Source organism: Manihot esculenta, chromosome 2 (genome assembly GCF_001659605.2).
Source record: "Manihot esculenta cultivar AM560-2 chromosome 2, M.esculenta_v8, whole genome shotgun sequence".
In the NCBI taxonomy this organism is placed as follows: Eukaryota; Viridiplantae; Streptophyta; class Magnoliopsida; order Malpighiales; family Euphorbiaceae; genus Manihot; species Manihot esculenta.
The window spans coordinates 35,731,698-35,750,232 of NC_035162.2; the positions used below are offsets into that span (position 1 = coordinate 35,731,698).

General features: G+C 33.1%; 1 protein-coding gene across 4 annotated transcripts in view; it reads right to left on the bottom strand.

The window, feature by feature from the left end:
* Window positions 1-12,511: 12,511 nt before the first annotated feature.
* Window positions 12,512-18,535, bottom strand: part of LOC110609174 — a 105,442-nt gene continuing 99,418 nt past the window's right edge. For 3 of the 4 annotated variants that reach the window (XM_043952133.1, XM_043952148.1, XM_021748565.2), the window contains 6 exons: window positions 17,783-18,472; window positions 17,203-17,646; window positions 16,316-17,050; window positions 13,157-13,981; window positions 12,974-13,036; window positions 12,512-12,779 (listed from right to left, as the gene is read on the bottom strand). In XM_043952133.1, coding sequence (XP_043808068.1) covers window positions 13,019-13,036; window positions 13,157-13,981; window positions 16,316-17,050; window positions 17,203-17,646; window positions 17,783-18,472 — 2,712 coding nt within the window. In that variant the 3' untranslated portion in view covers window positions 12,512-12,779; window positions 12,974-13,018. Of the gene's footprint in view, window positions 12,780-12,973; window positions 13,037-13,152; window positions 13,982-16,315; window positions 17,051-17,202; window positions 17,647-17,782; window positions 18,473-18,535 lie in introns of all 4 variants that reach the window. The other variant, XR_006349063.1, reaches the window with a different exon arrangement.

Consider the following 18,535-nt stretch of genomic DNA (forward strand, 5'->3'; position numbering starts at 1 on the left):
TAAACCTCATGTTCGGCCACCGAACATTGTGGAGTTTAGGGAGCACCTTTGGCCTCCGAAGGTGGTCTGGCCAGCCACCTATAAAAGGCCCCATGTCCGAAAATGGGCAAGTTTTCTTCCCCATTTTCGGTTAACGGTGAGTCCATGCCCTCTTATGGTTGGTTTTGATGATTTTCCTCAAATCTTTCAAGTTTTAATAAGCTTTAACTTGGTTTTTGAAGATTTTGAGCTTAGATTGAAGTTGTGAAGCTTGGAGACCTCCGGAACCCGTTTTCCCCAAATCTCCAAGTTAGGTCACGCCCTCTCTCGATCTTCAAGAGGTAAGCGTTGATCCTTATCTTCTTTGATGTTTTAAGCAAGTTTTATGAAGGTTTATGGGGTAGAAATGCATGTTTAAGCTAGTTGTTTAATGTTAGGGTTTATGTGAGTTATATGGATAATGTATGTTGTATGAGTTGCTATATGTGTTGTTGTTGGGGTTTAGGCTAGTTTGAGACCACTATATGCTTATGTATGTGTATATGCATGTTTTGGAAGTGTTGGATGTGAGTTGGAGAGTTGGGAGGCATAGATGCATTGAATGGTTGAGTTCTGCCATTTCTGGAAGAACTCAGGTTTGGCAGCCGAAGCCATATTCGGCCGCCGAACCTACCTGTGGAGGCATGTTTTGGCCGCCTAAGCTTGCCCCTGAAAGTTTGGACTTTCGGCCGCCGAACCTGCCGCTGAACATGCATGAGTTTCGAATCTGGAGGGAACTTTCAGCCGCCAAAGGTGCTGCCGAAGGTGCATGACTTTCGGATCTGTAGAGGGGTTCGGCCCCCGAAGGTGCTGCCGAAGGTGCCCTGTCCAGCCTTCCTTTGCCTGTTTTGCATGAAAGTTTTGAGGTGTTTTAGGGCGTTTTTGGGGAGTTGTTTGGAGTCATGTTAGTCTATGTTTGGTCCCCCATTCAAGTCCACCTGTGTAGGATCGAACCCGAGGAACCGAGGACCCTAGCAGTGAGATAACTGCTTCTGAGTCAGCCTGAGGTGAGCAGAACAGAACTATGTTTTAAATTAATGAAAGTTTTAGCATGATTCATGCATCACGAATGCCATGAGATATATTAGGTTGTTTGCATTAGAGTTCACGAATATGTTGCATTGCATAATATGATGTTGATGTGGATGAACATTGGATGATCCATTAGCCCTCGTATGACATTATGATTAGGGCTGAGCAATTCTCGGTCTAAACCGAAAAACCGAACCGAACCGATTAAATTCGGTTTATCGGTTCGGTTAATCAGAAAGATCGGTTTGGTTCGGTTAGTAGATTTAAAATTATTCGGTTTTCGGTTCGGTTCGGTTTAAACATGTTAAATAACCGATCAAACCGAAAAACCGAACCCAACCCAGCCCAACCCAACCCAACCCAACCCAACCCAACCCAACCCAACCCAGCAGGCCAGCAACCCAACCCCCTCCATACCTTTCGCCGAATCCCTCCCCTCCATCCCATTTTCCACATTCTCCAATCTCCCAATTCCCCCACCCCTATTCTCCCGAAAGATGAGGACGACGAAGACTACGAACCGGTTCAGTCGGCGGACGACGACGAGGATGACGATGAAGATGACGATGGTGAAGGCGGAGACGACGATGACGATGACGATGACGATGACGATGACGACGACGACGACGAGGAGGAAGACGGTGACGAGGATGAAGACGGTGAAGAAGAGTTTGGCTCTCGACATCCAGCTCTTCGTCTACACCGTCGAAACGGCTCACACGCGAGAAGGGCCTGATCTCTCACCCTCCGATCCACAATGGAGGTCTAGTACAATTCCTGGACCAGACGAAGCCAAGCACTCAATCCTTCTAGAGAGACTTAGATTGAGGCACCTCAAGCACTCCTCAAAACCCTCACAAGCTAAAACCCAATCCCCACCAAAACCAGTTGTTGCTATCGAGAAGGATGAAGATGGTTTTAAGTCGAAGAAGGGGAAAAAGATGGTGGGAAGCTTTGAGGAGATTGGGCTTAGTGAAGAGGTGATGGGGGCTGTGAGGGAGATGGGGATTGAGGTTCCTACTGAGATACAGTGCATTGGGATTCCTGCTGTTTTGGATGGAAAAAGTGTGGTCTTGGGGTCGCATACTGGGTCTGGCAAAACTTTGGCTTATATGTTGCCTCTTGTTCAGGTGAATTTGCTTTCATGCTTGATTGATTTTCTTGTTCTATTGCTTTGACTAGAGCCCGCCAGAGCCCCAATAATTTGGCTTCTTAGGCTTCCGGCGGCACGTCCGCTGCTGGATTTAAGCTCGAGGAGAAGGTTTCTGCGTCGGCGTCGGCGCAGGCGGCGATAGAAGTGGAGTTTGAGGGTATTAGATCCAGAGATTAATAGAATATTTATTAAATTATTTTGTTGAAATTAAAAATAAAAAATTAAAAAAAATACAGATTTCGGTTTGAACCGAACCGAACCGAACCGAACCGAACCGATTTTTATCGGTTCGATTCGGTTCGGTTATACCTTCATAATCGGTTTTTTCGGTTTTATAAATTTTAACAAATCGGTTTTCGATTTTATCGGTTCGGTTCGGTTCGGAACCGAACCGACCGATTGCACAGCCCTAATTATGATATGATGATGATACGGTATGGAAGTCCAAGAAGACCCATTCTACATCCTTGGCACATTGGAATGTTATGATATGCTATGTAAGGGAAAGACCAGAGACCCATTCTACGTCCTGGCACTATTAGATATGTAGAGGGCTATTGGTGACAAGTTCATCCTTGATGTGATTTGTCTGTGATGTGATGCATTCCATGAATACATATGTTTTAAATAATATGTTTTACTATTCTGCTCACTGGGCTCTAGTAGCTCACTCCATTCCCCTAACCTCAGGTGTGCAGGTCAGAGACAGTCCAGGAAGTCGTCAAGGGTAAAAGAGAGGTCTATGTAATAGAATAGTAGTGGACATGATGAATTGACATGTAATGTAAAGAATAGTACAATGATGTAATGTAATGATGTTTTTGAGGTTTAGTATTGTGCTTGACCCTAATATGTTTAGTTAATCCCTTTTGTATACATGATCTATGTAATGTTTTATGTTGTTTATGTAAACCAAGCTTAATGTATGTTATGTTATCCCATTGGAGCATTTGATGAGGGTTCCAGTGTGGGGTTTATGTTTATGAGTATGAGTATGCACAGATTAAGCTTGATAAAGGAAAGAAAAAAGTTATAGTTTTATGTATATGTATAATCATGTAAGTGATATAACAGATATACAGGATATATATTAGGCTTGCTACGGGTCCCGGCGACCTTAAGTCGATCTGGATCCTAGCGCCGGTAGCGGTCCGATTTCGTTATAGTTGATTTGAATAAGTTAAGGTTTTTAGGGAAGAATCTTAGTGTATAGTTGAGATTAAAGAACTTCTTTGTTGATCTTATTTTGAATTAAATTTCTGAATGCCCAACAATCGTCAATATATATACCATGGCATCTCTAATAATCTCAGACTTTAATCACTTTCTTTGGTTGGCATCTAATTTTTTTTTTTTTGGAAGGACCAATAATTTTTAGAAAAAATTACTTTTTAGCCCCTGAGATATAAGGTTTAATTTCGTCAAAATTCAAGGTGCTTCCGTAAAAAATTGCTGTTAAGTCAATGATTTTCACTTAGTCAAAGGAAAGAGAATAAATATGATCCCAAAAATACCCTTATCAATAATAAAATGATAAATTACTATTTAATCCCTATAGTATGAAAAAACTCATTATTTAGTCCCTCAATTTTGAAAAATATATTAAAATATCATTGACATTTTAAAAAGTCTACTAGTTAGTTCCTCTATTAATTTTATCACTAAATATTTTGCTATTTAGTCCCTATAATTTAGAAAAAATTATTAGTTGGTCTCTCAAATTATTAAAAGTTTACTAATTAGTCCCTCCATATCAGGGGTATTTTAGATTTTTTTTTATAATACTTAATGACTAAAATTAACGGAAAGTCTAACTAGTAGACTTTTTAAAATGTTAGAAACGTTTTAATGAATTTTTCAAATAGCAAGAATTGATCGATAGCGAATGACATCACAAAAGCAATTTATATTAAGTTTTAACTTTTTATTTTTAATAATTTAAATTTTATATATTTTGACTTTTATTATCTTTACTGAATTGAAATCTTAAATTTATTGAAATTTTTATTTTTTTATAGAAATTGAATTTGAGATTTTCTTTCTTGAATTTTGACGAAATTAAATTTCAGGCACTAAAGTGTTGAATTCGAAAAATAGAGGGACAAATATGTTAATTATGTAATATCTTAGAGATAAAAATGTATTTTTTCCTTCAATTCTTTGAGAGAGTGACCTATAAATTTGTAGGAATTAAATTTCAGGGACTAAAGTGTTGGGTTCTAAAAATGGTAGTTCAGTCATTTTTTTGTCACTAACAACATTTTTGATGGAGGGACCTCGAATTTTGACGGAATTAAATTTCAGAGACGAAAGTGTTGGGTTCTAAAAATAGAGGGATGAATCCGTTAATTACGCTATACTTCAGGAACTAAAAAGTATTTTTCCCTAATTTTTACTTCAAAAGAAAATAAAAAATTTCTTCCACCCTTATTATATCAAAAAAAATATAAAATTATTATTGTATCTCTATAATAATTTGACATAACTAATTAAATTGCTTTTGTATTTTATAAATTATATTAAAATATCTTTATAATTTAATTTCATGATAACCGGTCATTTTTAATTATTTTAACTATTAGTCAATATAGTAAAATTTTCTAATTTTCGAAATACCCTCTATTAAAAATAAAATATGGTACTCCTCTCCTCCACTCTCTTCTCGGATTCCTCTCCTATTGTGCCTCTTACTTCTTTAAAGTAAATAATGCATTTCCATTATTGTCATGTTTGGGTCTTCACTTAGTTGTTTTATCTCTATAGGAGCTAAAGTAGATACCCTTGAGATAGTCCTCTGGTGCGCTTTGGATAACTACTCCTACATTCTTGCTGAATGTCTTGCACACTTCAATTATCTTACCTATATCTTACATTACTATTACATTTGGGGTTACTTTTTTTTTTTTTTTTTTTTTTTGCATCAAAGGCAACTCTTTGTCAAATTGTTGTTCAGTAAGTGCATCTACACAAGTTTTGTCTCTATAAGAACTCTTTTATGGTTCGGATCATGTGGTTTGGTTTCCAGTAATAACTTCTTGTTTTGCTACTATGACTTGATTTATAGTCCAAAACTTTCTCTATCAACGTTGATAAAAAAAAATAAAATTAGGTAATGTAGAATTGTATGTCCCATCAACAAATGAATATTGTATCATTTGATAAAGGCAAGCAGTGTTGAATTTGAGCATTGAGAGTGATGTAGAAATGATCCAATTGAGCATACCAAAATATTGTTTCCTTGCTAAATTAAATTATTATATTGAAACTCTAAAGAGCAACACTATGATCAAAAGTTTATGCGGTGTATTGTTAAAATTTTTTTTAGAGAATCCTAATTTGTAAATGATAGGTAGATAATAATGCTTCTTTATTAAGATTATTAAGTGTAGAAGAATTAAATCATAAAGTATTCATTATTCACTTTAAGTTCCTGTTTTTTTTTATTAATCTAATTCTTGAATTTTTTGCATTACATTCAGGTGAATAAGAAATAACAGTTTTATGAATTGTTTAAATAAAACATATTTGCTATTTTTATTTAATCTAATTCTTGAATTTTTTATTAATTAATTTTTTGTTTCAACTTTATATAAATGAAATATATTCAGAATTTCTCAAAAAATTTCCTAATAAATATACAAAAAGTTATATAATATTTTTTTATTATATCTATTATATTTATTTTAAACTTTTTAAAATAATATATATTAAATTAAGCAATTCAAAGTGAAGCAAGAATTTTTAGTTAATTTAGTTTTCACATAGCTTTCATATTCAATTAAGCATTTATTACTAATTTCAGAAATTAAACCATGATATCATATTTTTTAATATAATAAATATTGATATGTATCTAGCATATAGTAAGTGGTAGAAGATGGATTTTTATTCATTTTCTCATAAACATTAAGTATAAAGAGTCCTTGCTTACCATAGCATTTGAACATAAAAATATTAATTTTTTTCATTATAATTTATTAATCTTTTCTCATAAAGCCACATAAATTAAGTTTGCTATCATATTGGGTATACCAAAGATTTCACTAAAACCAAAACCGAAAGTAAAAGCATTTCTATTTATATAAATATGTCTGGTAGTACTAGAGTCTACCACTCATTTTAACATATTAGTCATAAGAATGCTCGAGAAATAATTAAAATAATTATATTTTATCTTTCAACCAAATTTGTTTTTAGCTAAGGAGGATTGTTATTTTTTTTTTTTTATCATTTTCTTACAATGAGATACAGATGACTTAAATTTTCATAAACAAAATAATTTCCCCTTCTTTTTAAACATAGGATTATTAGATTCAAGTACATAGTGAAATTTTCCATTTTCATATCTTTTTATAATCATTTCACAAATATGGCAATTTTTATGAATAGACCAACAAGTTCCTTTTACAATATTATATTTTTAAATATTAGGACTTTTATTACTTTATGGTACTCATTTATTTTCACTTTTCTATCTTGGTAATATACAATTTTATATCTTTAACACTGTATTTAGTAGTCATTGATTCATTAGAAGGTGCATGGTGAAAGTGCATTGATTCATATAATAATAATATACATGAAAATTGTTTATTAGAAAGTGCATGGTGAACCGTATGTCTATATAACTTATTTGAGTAAACCCACAACACCGACTATTTGGAAGATGATTCAGCTGGTTTAGTATTGTAAGTTCAAAAACAACTCCTTTCATATCTAGAATAGATAAGATTTGTTCTTGCAATCTCTTGAAATTGTCTCCAATAAAAATTTTAATCTTGAATATAGTAAAGGAATAATTTTGAAAAGGGCATAGGTTGGGCAATGGGCATAGCATTCATGATGGCAGCTGCAACTTTTTACCAAGAAGTATTGTTTGTAACAGGAGGTTCCATCATGCAAATTCCTTGAGATTGTTGAAAAGAAAGAGTAAAAGATTGAGAAGAAGACAAATGAGAATACGAAACATTTTGCTCTTAAGAAATTTATTTACAGAAGTTATGAAATCCCCTAAGGTATAATAGGTGTTAATTGGAAACTGTTGAAGTTAATGAGATTTTTTTTTATAGAAAATTGATAAAAATGAAAGTTAAAATTTATCCTATTTTAGAAAGTCTAAAAGTTCACGTAGATACTAAGTATTATATTAATAAAGTCTTTTAGTTTTTCATTAGTATGAATTATGTCTTTTAGGTTTTTTTAAAAAAACTTTTAGTTTTTTGTGCTGAGTTTATTATAATTTTGACCCTATTTATTATTTTATTAAAAAGTAGTCAAGAATCATCTATAAATAGTACTTATAATGTGAAGAAACATAATAAGAAAGTAAATTTCAAAACTCTTTCTATTTTCTCTGAATTTGTAATCTCCTAGTTTTAATTGTGGTACTAAAGCTCTTTATCTTTAAGAATTGTGGAGTTTTTGAAATATTATAAGTTTTTTGGTTATTGAGAGGATATTTTCTGTTAGTATTTATGTGTTATTTTCACTATGTTATGTTTCAGTTTTTCTCCAATTTATTCTCCAATATTTATGTAAGAAATTATTAAATTTGGGCTATCAAAATAAAAGTTAATGTAATACCCGGCTAGTTCAGGCATCGGAATTCCTACCGTCCGATGGAGTTTCGGATGTCGGAGTGTTCTAGAAGGGTATAACATGGGTAAAACAATGTTTTAACAAAGGTTTTCTAAGTAGTATTTAAATGTTTTGATGGTTTTGAAAGGAAAAGGATTTAAGTTTTAAAGAGAAAAGGCCAAGGAGAGTTTTGCCAGGTTCGGCCGCCGAAGTGAAGTTCAGCTGCCGAAGGTGCTTTAGGTTTGGCTTCCGAAACTCCAAGTTAGGCTGCTGAACGTTGCATGGTTTTGCATGCAGTTTAGGCTGCCGAAGGTGAGGCGGTTGGCCACCTATAAAAGGCCCGTTGACCGAAAATTGGAGGAGGTTTCTCTCTCTTTTCTGGCCTAGGTGAGTTTATGCTCTCCTTTGGTGATTTTATGGATGTTTCTTCAAATCTTTCAAGGTTTTTTATGAGTTTTGCTTTGTTTTGAAGAGTTTTGGGTTTTTAAGCAAGGTTTTGGAGCTTGGAGCTTTTAAAGCTTGGTTTCTCCATATTTTGGAGCTAGGATCACACCAACTCTAGTTCTTCAAGAGGTGAGTGTTGATCCTTATGTTTTATGATGTTTTAAGTAAGTTTATAGAGGTTTTATGGGTAGAGATGCATGATTAGGTTAAGGGTGGTTTTGGGGGTTTATGTGTGCAAGCATGCTATGTGATGTTGTGTGTTGTAGTTTTAGGGTGTTTTGAGCCCTATAGGCATGTTTATGGGTCTATGCATGGTTTTAAGAGGTTGTATGCATGATAGAAGGGTTTGGAAGGTTTGGGAGACTTGTTTATGCATGAATCTGGGTTCTGGATGAACTCAGGTTTGGCCGCCGAAAGGGTTTTCGGCCGCCGAACCCGCTTGTGGTAGCTTGTATCGGCTGCCGAAGCCTGCCTCCGAAAATGGACTTTCGTCTCTGGAGGGAAGGTTCGGCCGCCGAAAGTGCCGCCGAAGGTTGAGTTTCGTCTCTGGACGAGACTTTCGGCTGCCGAAGGTGCTGCCGAACATGCATGAGTTTCGTCTCTGGAGAGGACTTTCGGCCGCCGAACTTGCCGCCGAAAGTGCCCTGTCCAGCCTTCCTTTGCAAGTTTTTCCATGCATTTCCATGATGTTTTAGAGGGTTTTTGGGGACATGTTTAGAGCTATGCTAAAGTTGTTTGGCACCTCATGTGAGTCCACCTGTGTAGGATTGGACCTGAGACGAGGTGTTTAGTTCCAGAGTTAGAGTTGGCCCAGAGTTAGCCACTGCTTAGCTTCAGGTGAGTAGAACTGAACCTCATGTTTTAAAGTAAATCAAATGTTTTAAGCATATTCATGCATCATGATTACCATGTTATGAAATAGGTTGTTTGCATTAGAATTCACGAATATGATGCATTGCATAATATTGTGAAAGTGATGTGGATGAATATTGAATGATCCTTTAGCCCTTAATATGATATGATGATATGAAATGACATTTCATGATATGAGATAGAACGACCAGGTCGCCCCTTGTAATATGAAATATGTTAACGGTAAGCGAACACTAGGAGAGGTCTAATCGCCCCTGGTGGATTTGGACTTATTATGATATGAGTAACGAACTAGGTAAGCGAATACTAGGGTGGCCTCATCGCCCCTGGTAGAGTTGGACACGTAGTGATATGTAGAGGGCTATTGGTGACAATTTCATCCTTGATGTGATATGTTTGTGATGTGATGCATTCCATGTTAGCATACAATGATTAAACAGTTTTCTTTTATGGTTTCTGCTCACTGGGCTCTAGTAGCTCACCCCATTCCCTCACCCCCAGTTTTGCAGGGCCAGTATTAGCTATGGAAGATCAGAGTCCATCAGAGTGAGCGATGGAAAAGCAGAGTTTAAGCATGTTTGGATGTAATAGCATAGCTTAGTATTGTTAAGGTTATATGTATATGTATGGGAGAAGTTGGATGTATAAGTTTATGCAAGGGTAAAGCAAGATTAAGTGTTGCTATGTTATGTTTATATGCTATGTATGCTTGTTTAGAAGTTTAGTAGTGGACATGATTGTAAAGAAAAGATGTTTAAAGTGATGATTGTATAATAGATGTATGTTGATATAAGTTCTTAGAGTTGATGTATAGATATGACTATGATGTATAGAAAAGCTATGATATGTTGAGAAAAGTTTAAGTAAGGTTATGAATGTATAGAGCATGTTGTAAAGAGATAGAGTAAAGTTAAGAAAGATATGAGAAAAGTATATGAGACAAGGTATAGAGATGTGCTTTGCCTAGTGTTGGTTTAACCCTTAACCCTTTATGTCATACATGATCATGAGATGTTTTAAGGTAAAATGTTTTCCTTTGTATGAAATGTTTTCATGATGTTTTCATGGTAGCCAAGCTTAATGAGTTTCTACTCCATGGAGCGGCCCTTGTGGACTCCAGAGTGGGGTTGAGTTAAGAGTAAGTGCATGCACGAGTTAAGCTTGGTAAAAAGAAAAGAAAAGTTTTCAGTTACAGTCCATACCCAAGTTAAGCTTGGGATATGGAAAAAAAGTATAAAGTTTTATGAAAAGAGTGATCATGTATGGGTTTAAACCAGATATATAGAGAGAGTATAGCAGGCTTACTACGGGTCCCCGCGGCCTTAAGCCAATCTGGATCCTAGTGCCGGTGGCAGTTTGGGCCGTTACAGAGGGGTACCGGTTCCGGGCTGTTACAGTTAAGGCACGAGTAATGTCTTTGTAGAAAGTTACTAAAACATATGAAAAACCACCACAGTTGAGACGGAATCTAATTATTGCTCAACTAAAAGAAGTAAAAGGCCAAAGGCTTTGAACTACATTCATTTATCAGTGTGAGGCAATTTTCTACAGAATCATGGTTTGAAAAATACTTAAAGAGGCATGGGATAAGTTGAAAAAAATTTGAAAATGGAAAAGGCTGAGCTGGTCAAAGACTGCTCCTCCAGCATTATGGTTAATACTGATGATATAAGTTAATCGTGCCTCAAAATCATAAATAATTGATAATTTTACATTAAACAAAATATATAATTATATACATAAATAAAAGTTCATAAATTGAAAGGTAATATTTATTTTATTATAAAAATAATTTATTTAAATAAACAGGGCAAATTGAGAAAAGTAAATAAAAAAGTAGAGCGGGACACATTAATAGAGGTGGCGGGATCATTGGCAAAATTGAAGGTATATTGACCGGTTTTGTGGACTAGTAAATCAGATCAGATTGTTTGAAGAAAATTTTGAAGATCCAAAAGATGATTAAAAAAAGGGTAAACTGTAATTTAGTCCCTCTGGTTTAGTGAAATACAATCTTTTGTCCCTCTGTTTTAAAAAATCTTTAATTTAGTCACTGTGATTTTTAAAAACTATGACATTAGTCCCTCCCATTAGATTTTCAGTTAAATCACCGTTAATTTTAATTAAAAAGACTAAAATACCCATTCTCTTTCCTTCCTCTTCCTCCTCTTCTTCTTCTTCTTCTCTTTTCCGATCTCCTTCTTCTTCCTCCTCTTCTTCTTCTTCTTCTTCTTCCCGATCTCCCTCCCGGTAGATTTTCAGTTAACCCTAAAAAGACTATAACTATAACATCCACAACAAAAGTAATCATATTATTTTTTTTCCGTTCATCTAAAATCCACAAATAGCATTTAAGCAATATATAGGCAGAGGAATATTGTAAGAATTCAAGAAATCGTGAGAGGAAGAGATTCTTGTAGCATTTTCAGAAGGCCAAAATCAATGGCTAAACCTTTGACCTCTATATCAAATTATCCTTCTTTCACGTTTATGGTCTCTGTAGGGTTAATTTCTTCATTTTTGTTCTTCCACAATCTCATCACAGCAGAAAAAGGAAATCAAAATAACGGCAGTTAAATGTGTATATGATTAAGCTGAAACCTATCAATGAAATTTTAAGTAACCAAATCAAATGATATGTTGAATGAGATTACGATTAAAAAAAAAAGAAAAAAAAAAGGAAGGAAGAAAGAAACCCTTAGATCGAAAAGAGGATAAGAGAAAGCACCCGATAAGAGAAACTAGAGCAGTGTAGAAGAAGAAGAAGAAGAAGAAGCAGAAGAAGGAGATCGGGAAGGAGGAGAAAAAGAAGAAGAAGAAAAGGAGGAAGAGGAAGGAGAGAGAATGGGTATTTTAGTCTTTTTAACTAAAATTAACGGTGATTTAACTGAAAATTTAACGGGAGGGACTAATGTCATAGTTTTTAAAAATCACAGTGACTAAATTGAAGATTTTTTAAAACAGATGGATAAAATGTTACATTTCACTAAACCAGAGGGACTAAATTACAGTTTACCCTTAAAAAAAATTCTGGTCACACCACCAGAAACATTTGAAGCCAAAGTCTCAATTATTAAGAAATTTTGTGATCTCAAAACTATGTTTATTGTGGAGCTCATTAGGAAGCTTTAAGCTTAGGATAGAGATATTTCATGAAAAATAAAAAAGCTAGTGAAATTATCCTTCAAGCAAAGTATAGAGATAGGAAGTTTACCACAAGAGATTCAAGGATGAAGTCAAATGATAAGTTTGAAAAATCCAAAGATGAAAAGTTAGTCAAGTAACAACAAATCAAGAATTGTTATTGCACAGAATCCAATCTAACATGGAAGAATGAAGCACGTTAAAGTCTACATGTTGAGATGTTCAAACACATTAGGCCATTTTGATTCCTAAATATATCACAAAGGCTAATTAACACAAAATATAACTAATGCTGCATTAATGCATATTAAAAATAACTACGAAAAAACTTAACATACATCGTTCATTAAGCATTCGTTATCACACCATCCCAATATACATGTTCTAGGAATATAAAGTAAACACAAACCAGTAAGAATATACAAAATAAATACCAAAGCAGAAGTAACCATAGTTCGATAAGAATCCAATGGTAGACAGAAGCCATAATCCATGATTTTAGCCAAGTTGTTTGCAATAGTACCAAGCTCACATTAACCTAAGACATGACATTAGTGGGATTTGTTTCAGTTATAATTCCAAAAAAAAACAAATATAGAAGGCTTTTAGCAATAATAATATGAGGGCAAAATGGTTCTTATACCATTTTAAAATCTCAGAACAAAAAAAAAAAAAAGCAATATCTTGCATAAATGCTTCCATTATGAATAAAGAAGCCCTTTTACAATTTACCTTTGATATGACTTTTGTGTTTGGCATCACCTTTACACCGATAATTCAATATTCTCTAGCATTTTGTACATCACCCAAAACATTCAAGGACAACAATGTCAGGATCAAGAAGATAATACATATAATGTAAGTATTCTATGGCTTAGAAAGAAGTGGGAATTTGATTAACTAACACATACATACTATTTCTGGAAACAATTGTTGTATGGAAGCATTGAGATTGCCATTCCAATGCCATTGGTCATCTTTTTGTACACCCAGCAGGCTGCTTGTGCTTAAGACTCCTTTTGAAAAAACCTGCAGCTTGGGGCATTGCTTCACAGTTACATTTTTCAAAGAGGGGAATTTGAAGCTGTGTTCTGATGAACAAAAACAAACGAGGCTAGGCAAATAATGAAGTTCCAAACTTTCCAATTTTCTGAAGATAATATCCTCTTTCAATTCAATTTCATCTCCATCATTTGCAACTATCTCTTTCAATCCATCACATTCTTTTATACTCATTGTTGTGAGTCGCACAAGACTTTTTGCTGTGGAAGATGTTACCAGACTAAGTAATCGATCGCATTTCAACACGTTCAACGTGATTAGATTTTGAAAAGTAGAGGATGCTACTAAAGCAACCATACTGTTACACCTCTCAACATGAAGAAGTTCAAGAGACTGTAGAATTTGGTCTAGCTGGGAGTCTTGGTTCCCTATATCCGTCAAATTAGGAAGGTTACTCAACGTTAGTACCCGTACCAGTCTAAGAACCTCAACATATTTTTTCCCATCAACAGAGCCATCACATGGGAACAGCTTCTTGAATTGACTACAACCCACTTGAAGAATTTCCATAGGCTGAAATCTTTCAAGGAGATCAAATGGAAAAACTGCAGATTCATCATGAAAGCAATGTATCCCAATGTTTGTGAGTTTGTGAAAGAGATCAGCTGGAAACTGGCCTTCCAATATCATTGCCGCATCCTTTCTTGTTAGAGTTAACTTCTCCAAGTTGGAGACAACCTGTAAAAATCAATCAAATGAAAACATAGAAAAAATAACCATTTTGCACTCTTTTATAGCGAAAAAGGATCATTACAACTCATATTTAAATTTAATATGGTAATCACAAATTTCAACATATTATAACTATATTGTAAATTTTTATAATTACTTTCGTTAACCATTAATTTTCTTTTAATTCCTTACAATATTATAAGATGAAAAGACTTTAGGATGGGTATAATTAAATATAATTAACATTATTTATTGACTTCACGTGTTTTATGCATTTAAATAATTATATAGTCCAAATTTAATAATTAATTTAATCGACAATCATTTTTTTAGGATAAATTGTAAAAATCCATATTTTACCATTTTTTTTATAATTTTACCCTATATTTTTAAAAATAGCCAATTTAAATTTATATATTTAAATTTTTAAAAATTACACCTAACTATAAGAATTTCCTTTAACTTACTAACATAGATATCACATCAATGCTATATCATCGCCACTTCATTACCACATTATTCCTATATCATCCCAGTATAATGCAAAATGATCATCAAAAAAATTATAAATTTTATAATTTTTTGTAATTTTATCTCATACTTTAAAAATAAACAATTTAATTTTATACTTTAAAATTTCCACCAATTATACTTAACCGTTAAAAAAATATTAATTTATTATTGTCTCATTAATGAAATAAATACCACATTATCATTCACGTACTATAAAATTGGATAAAAAATAAAATTTACTTCAAATTATATAGCAGAGTTAAAATACTAAATTTCATATGTCAATTTAAATTTGCTCATAAACTATAATTAAAGATCAAATAAAACTATTAATCGTCTTTTTTTTTTATCATCAATCCATTTGATCTTATTTAATATTTTAATAATAGTTTATAATCAAACTTTCACTGAAAAATTAAATTTGAAAATTTTGGCATCAATATATAATTTAGGTGAAAATTTGACATTTTTATCTTATAAAATTATCACTTACAGTTTTATTAATTTTAATAATTATTTTATAAATGTAAACCCCATATAAACATAAACATCTCATATTTGATATTATATTATAATAATTCGGTGAGCTAATCCCAGCTTCTTCTATAACAAGTGTCGAGAATGAATTCAAAAAAAAAGTTTTTTAAACAGAAGAATCATAAAAATTGACGAGATAATAATGTGATAATGACATGGCATATCCGTCTTAAAAAATGTGGCATCTATTTGAGTGGATTAATAGTTTTTATTAATAGTTTATGTGGCATCTATTTGAGTGGATTAATAGTTTTTATTAATAGTTTTTTCAATGGTTTGGTATGCTTCGGTATAATTGATAAAAAATTTTAAATATATAAAATTATATTAGCTATTTTTAAAGTATAGAGTAAAATTATAAAAAATTGTAAAATACATAATTTTTTTCAAATATTTTACATTATATTGTAATGATGGGACAAAGATTTGGCGATAATATAATATCTCGGCTAATGGCTGATGGATTAAAGAACAGCCAAGTGCAATTTTTAAAAATTTAAAAATATAGTTTTAAATTGATTATTTCTAAAGTATATAATAGAATGCAAAAAATTATATAATATGGATAATTAATTCTAATAAGCCTAACTACAAAAATAAGTCAAAATTTGACAATTTAATTCAAACATTTATTTTTTTAACGTAATTTGACAAATTTTCAAAAGATATTTTACAAAATTTTGAAAAAATTGTGAAACATTATTAAACTTTATCCAGTTTCATTTAACATATTTATTATTACTGTTAAGTATTAACTAATTCTAAACTTCATTTCAATATTTGTGGCGTATCTATGTTGTTATCCATTTACTCAAATTTTGTACTTTAATTACACATGGCTCTCTCCTCACTTGCACTAAATCTTTATCACAATTTAATGGTCATTAACTTCAAAACTATATGTAAAGATTTCATTAACGAAAATCAAATAAAAGTTTAATAACTTCTAAAAATTTGGATTACTATTTAATCACTATGCTATAGAATTACGGACCAACTAATAAATTTATTCATAATATAAAAATTAAATAGTAGAATACTTAATATTTAAAAATTAACGAAATATTAATTAGTAGATTTTTTTAATAACTCAGAAATATTTTAATATGTTTTTATTCATAATATAAAAAATAAATAATTAGTTTCATGCTTACATGTGATAAGCATGTAATTACAAGAACTGACATTTGAAAATATTACTTATACACAAAATAATACCAAATTTTTTTTAAGATATCAAAAAGGAAAATTTTAATGTTGACATGAGGAAAAGTGGACTGAAGCTCATACCTTTCTAAACGAGAAAAGCGGTTGTGGATCCTGAATCATAGCTTGGCTCTCCCTATCTGTCTCTGGCAAGTTCTCAGATTCAGGGCAAAAGATATTTAATTTCTCACAGTGATACACAATTAAACACTTCAGTAATGGAGACTCCAAAGTGTGTATTCTTGAGTAGAAGCACTTGAGTTCATTTAATTCCCAAAGAATCAAGAACTTTAAGCAAGGAAAAAGAAACTCTATACTTGCTTCTGTTCCTTGGTCCTGAGCAACAATTTCCTCCACCCCACCACAACCTTTCACATTTAGATTCTCTAGCTGCAGCAGATTTTTAGCTATTGTAGCTGGGAAAATAGCTTTTAGATTTGGACAATCCCAAACCACCACTGAACTTAGGTTATCAAACAAGACAAGTCCCATAGGATCCTTATTCCATACATGCTTCAAATTAGGGAGGTTTCTTATGTTCAGAGTTCTCAACTGAATGGTCACTGTTTCTTTCAATTTTATTATCTCTTGTAGATCAAATACCTCTTCCAGTGAATCACAATTGCCTATGATCAAATCCTCAAGATTCTGGAGGCCTCTCAGCAACATGGATGGAAAGATTTTAAGTAGTTCTTCACAGTGCTCTACAGTTAATGCTTTTATTTTGCAAAAAGAATCTGAATGGAGTTGATTATGCCATAGCATGTTCAAATAATCCATGTTAAGAATCTCCATTTTCTCCAAGTTTGGGAATGCAACCTGTATCAAAAGTCAATAAAAAATTTTCTACTAATAAGATAGTCAATTTGTTAGACATTTATCTATTATATTTACAGCTTAGTCCATGCAATTATTCTTTTAAACAAAAGGCTACATGTTAAGAATCATTGTTCAGGGAAGGAACTACATACCTTTTCATCAAATAGAGCAGAGTTTATAATTTCAAGTTCATTATTTGAAGTTGGAGAATTGGAAACAAATGTTCTCATTTGAGGGCAGTTTTGTATGCAAATCTCTTTTAAGGCAGAGCATTCAACTAAATTAGTTGTGCAGAATCGGGTGAGTTTTGGCAGATCTTTGAGCTTCAGGGACTCTAGTTGATGGAGTGACATGATTTCTTCATCCAATCCCTCCCTGAGTATCACTTGCTCCATCATCTTACAATTGCATACCTCAAGTCTCTTCAGATGCACAATACTTGATGATGATAATAGATATTTTAGATTCCCACAGCCATCCACAGTCAGGCTTGTTAAATTCTCAGTATAAGAGGACATCTTCAAGTGTTGAGCATGCCACATCATCTCAACATCAATTGATGACAGTTTCAGGTCCTTCAGATTAGGAAAAAATACCTGCAGTGAAATGTTTTGCTTAATCACCATTCGTCCATATTTTCTAAGACAATCACTAGTCACTATATACTTCTTATGCCAGAAATTAAAGCATACTCAAAGTAAAGTTCTTAACAATTAGAAATAGACTACCAACCTTTCGCTCAACAATTTTATCAATTGCTGCATCTGCTTCCCTAAAGAATGAACAAGTGAATGTGGTTGGGCAATCAACTACAGCAATTTCTTTCAGAGATGGACAATGCACAGTACCACTGCCAGAACTGAAATTGATTAATCTGGGCAAGGATTCAAGAATAATGGAGTTTAGTTGAGGAAATCTAATCTCATCCGTAGATTCTTCTGTGATGATTTCTTCAACCACAGCACAACTTTTCACTTCAAGCACCTGGAGTTGCTCAAGGCCACAGCAGATGGTAGGAGTAAATATATATCTCAAACTGCTACAATTGTAGATTTTGAGCAGTTTAAGGTTTCTGAGATCTAAAATTCCTTTGGGAATCTCAATCCACACAAGCCTCAACATTGGAAGATTTATCAATTTTAGCTCACTCAAGTTGAACAAATTCCCAAATGGTCCATCAAAGTTTGGCCTTTCTAAGCCAAATACTTGTTCCACTGAATCACAATTTCTGACCTCAAGCTTTTCCAAATCATTTAGAATTGGCAGTAGATTGGATGGAACAGCAATGGAGGAAAATGCAACCTCGTCTACTTCCAAGGAACTTAAATTGTGAAAGAAATTGAGTGGAAGTTGGGTTTTCCATGCCTCTTTTAGTTGAGAAAATTCAGAGAGTTTCAAATGTTGTAGGCCACTGAATCCAACCTACCAAAGCAAAACAAGGAATTAATGATTATGTAAACAAAAATTACTTCAAGTACCTAACTA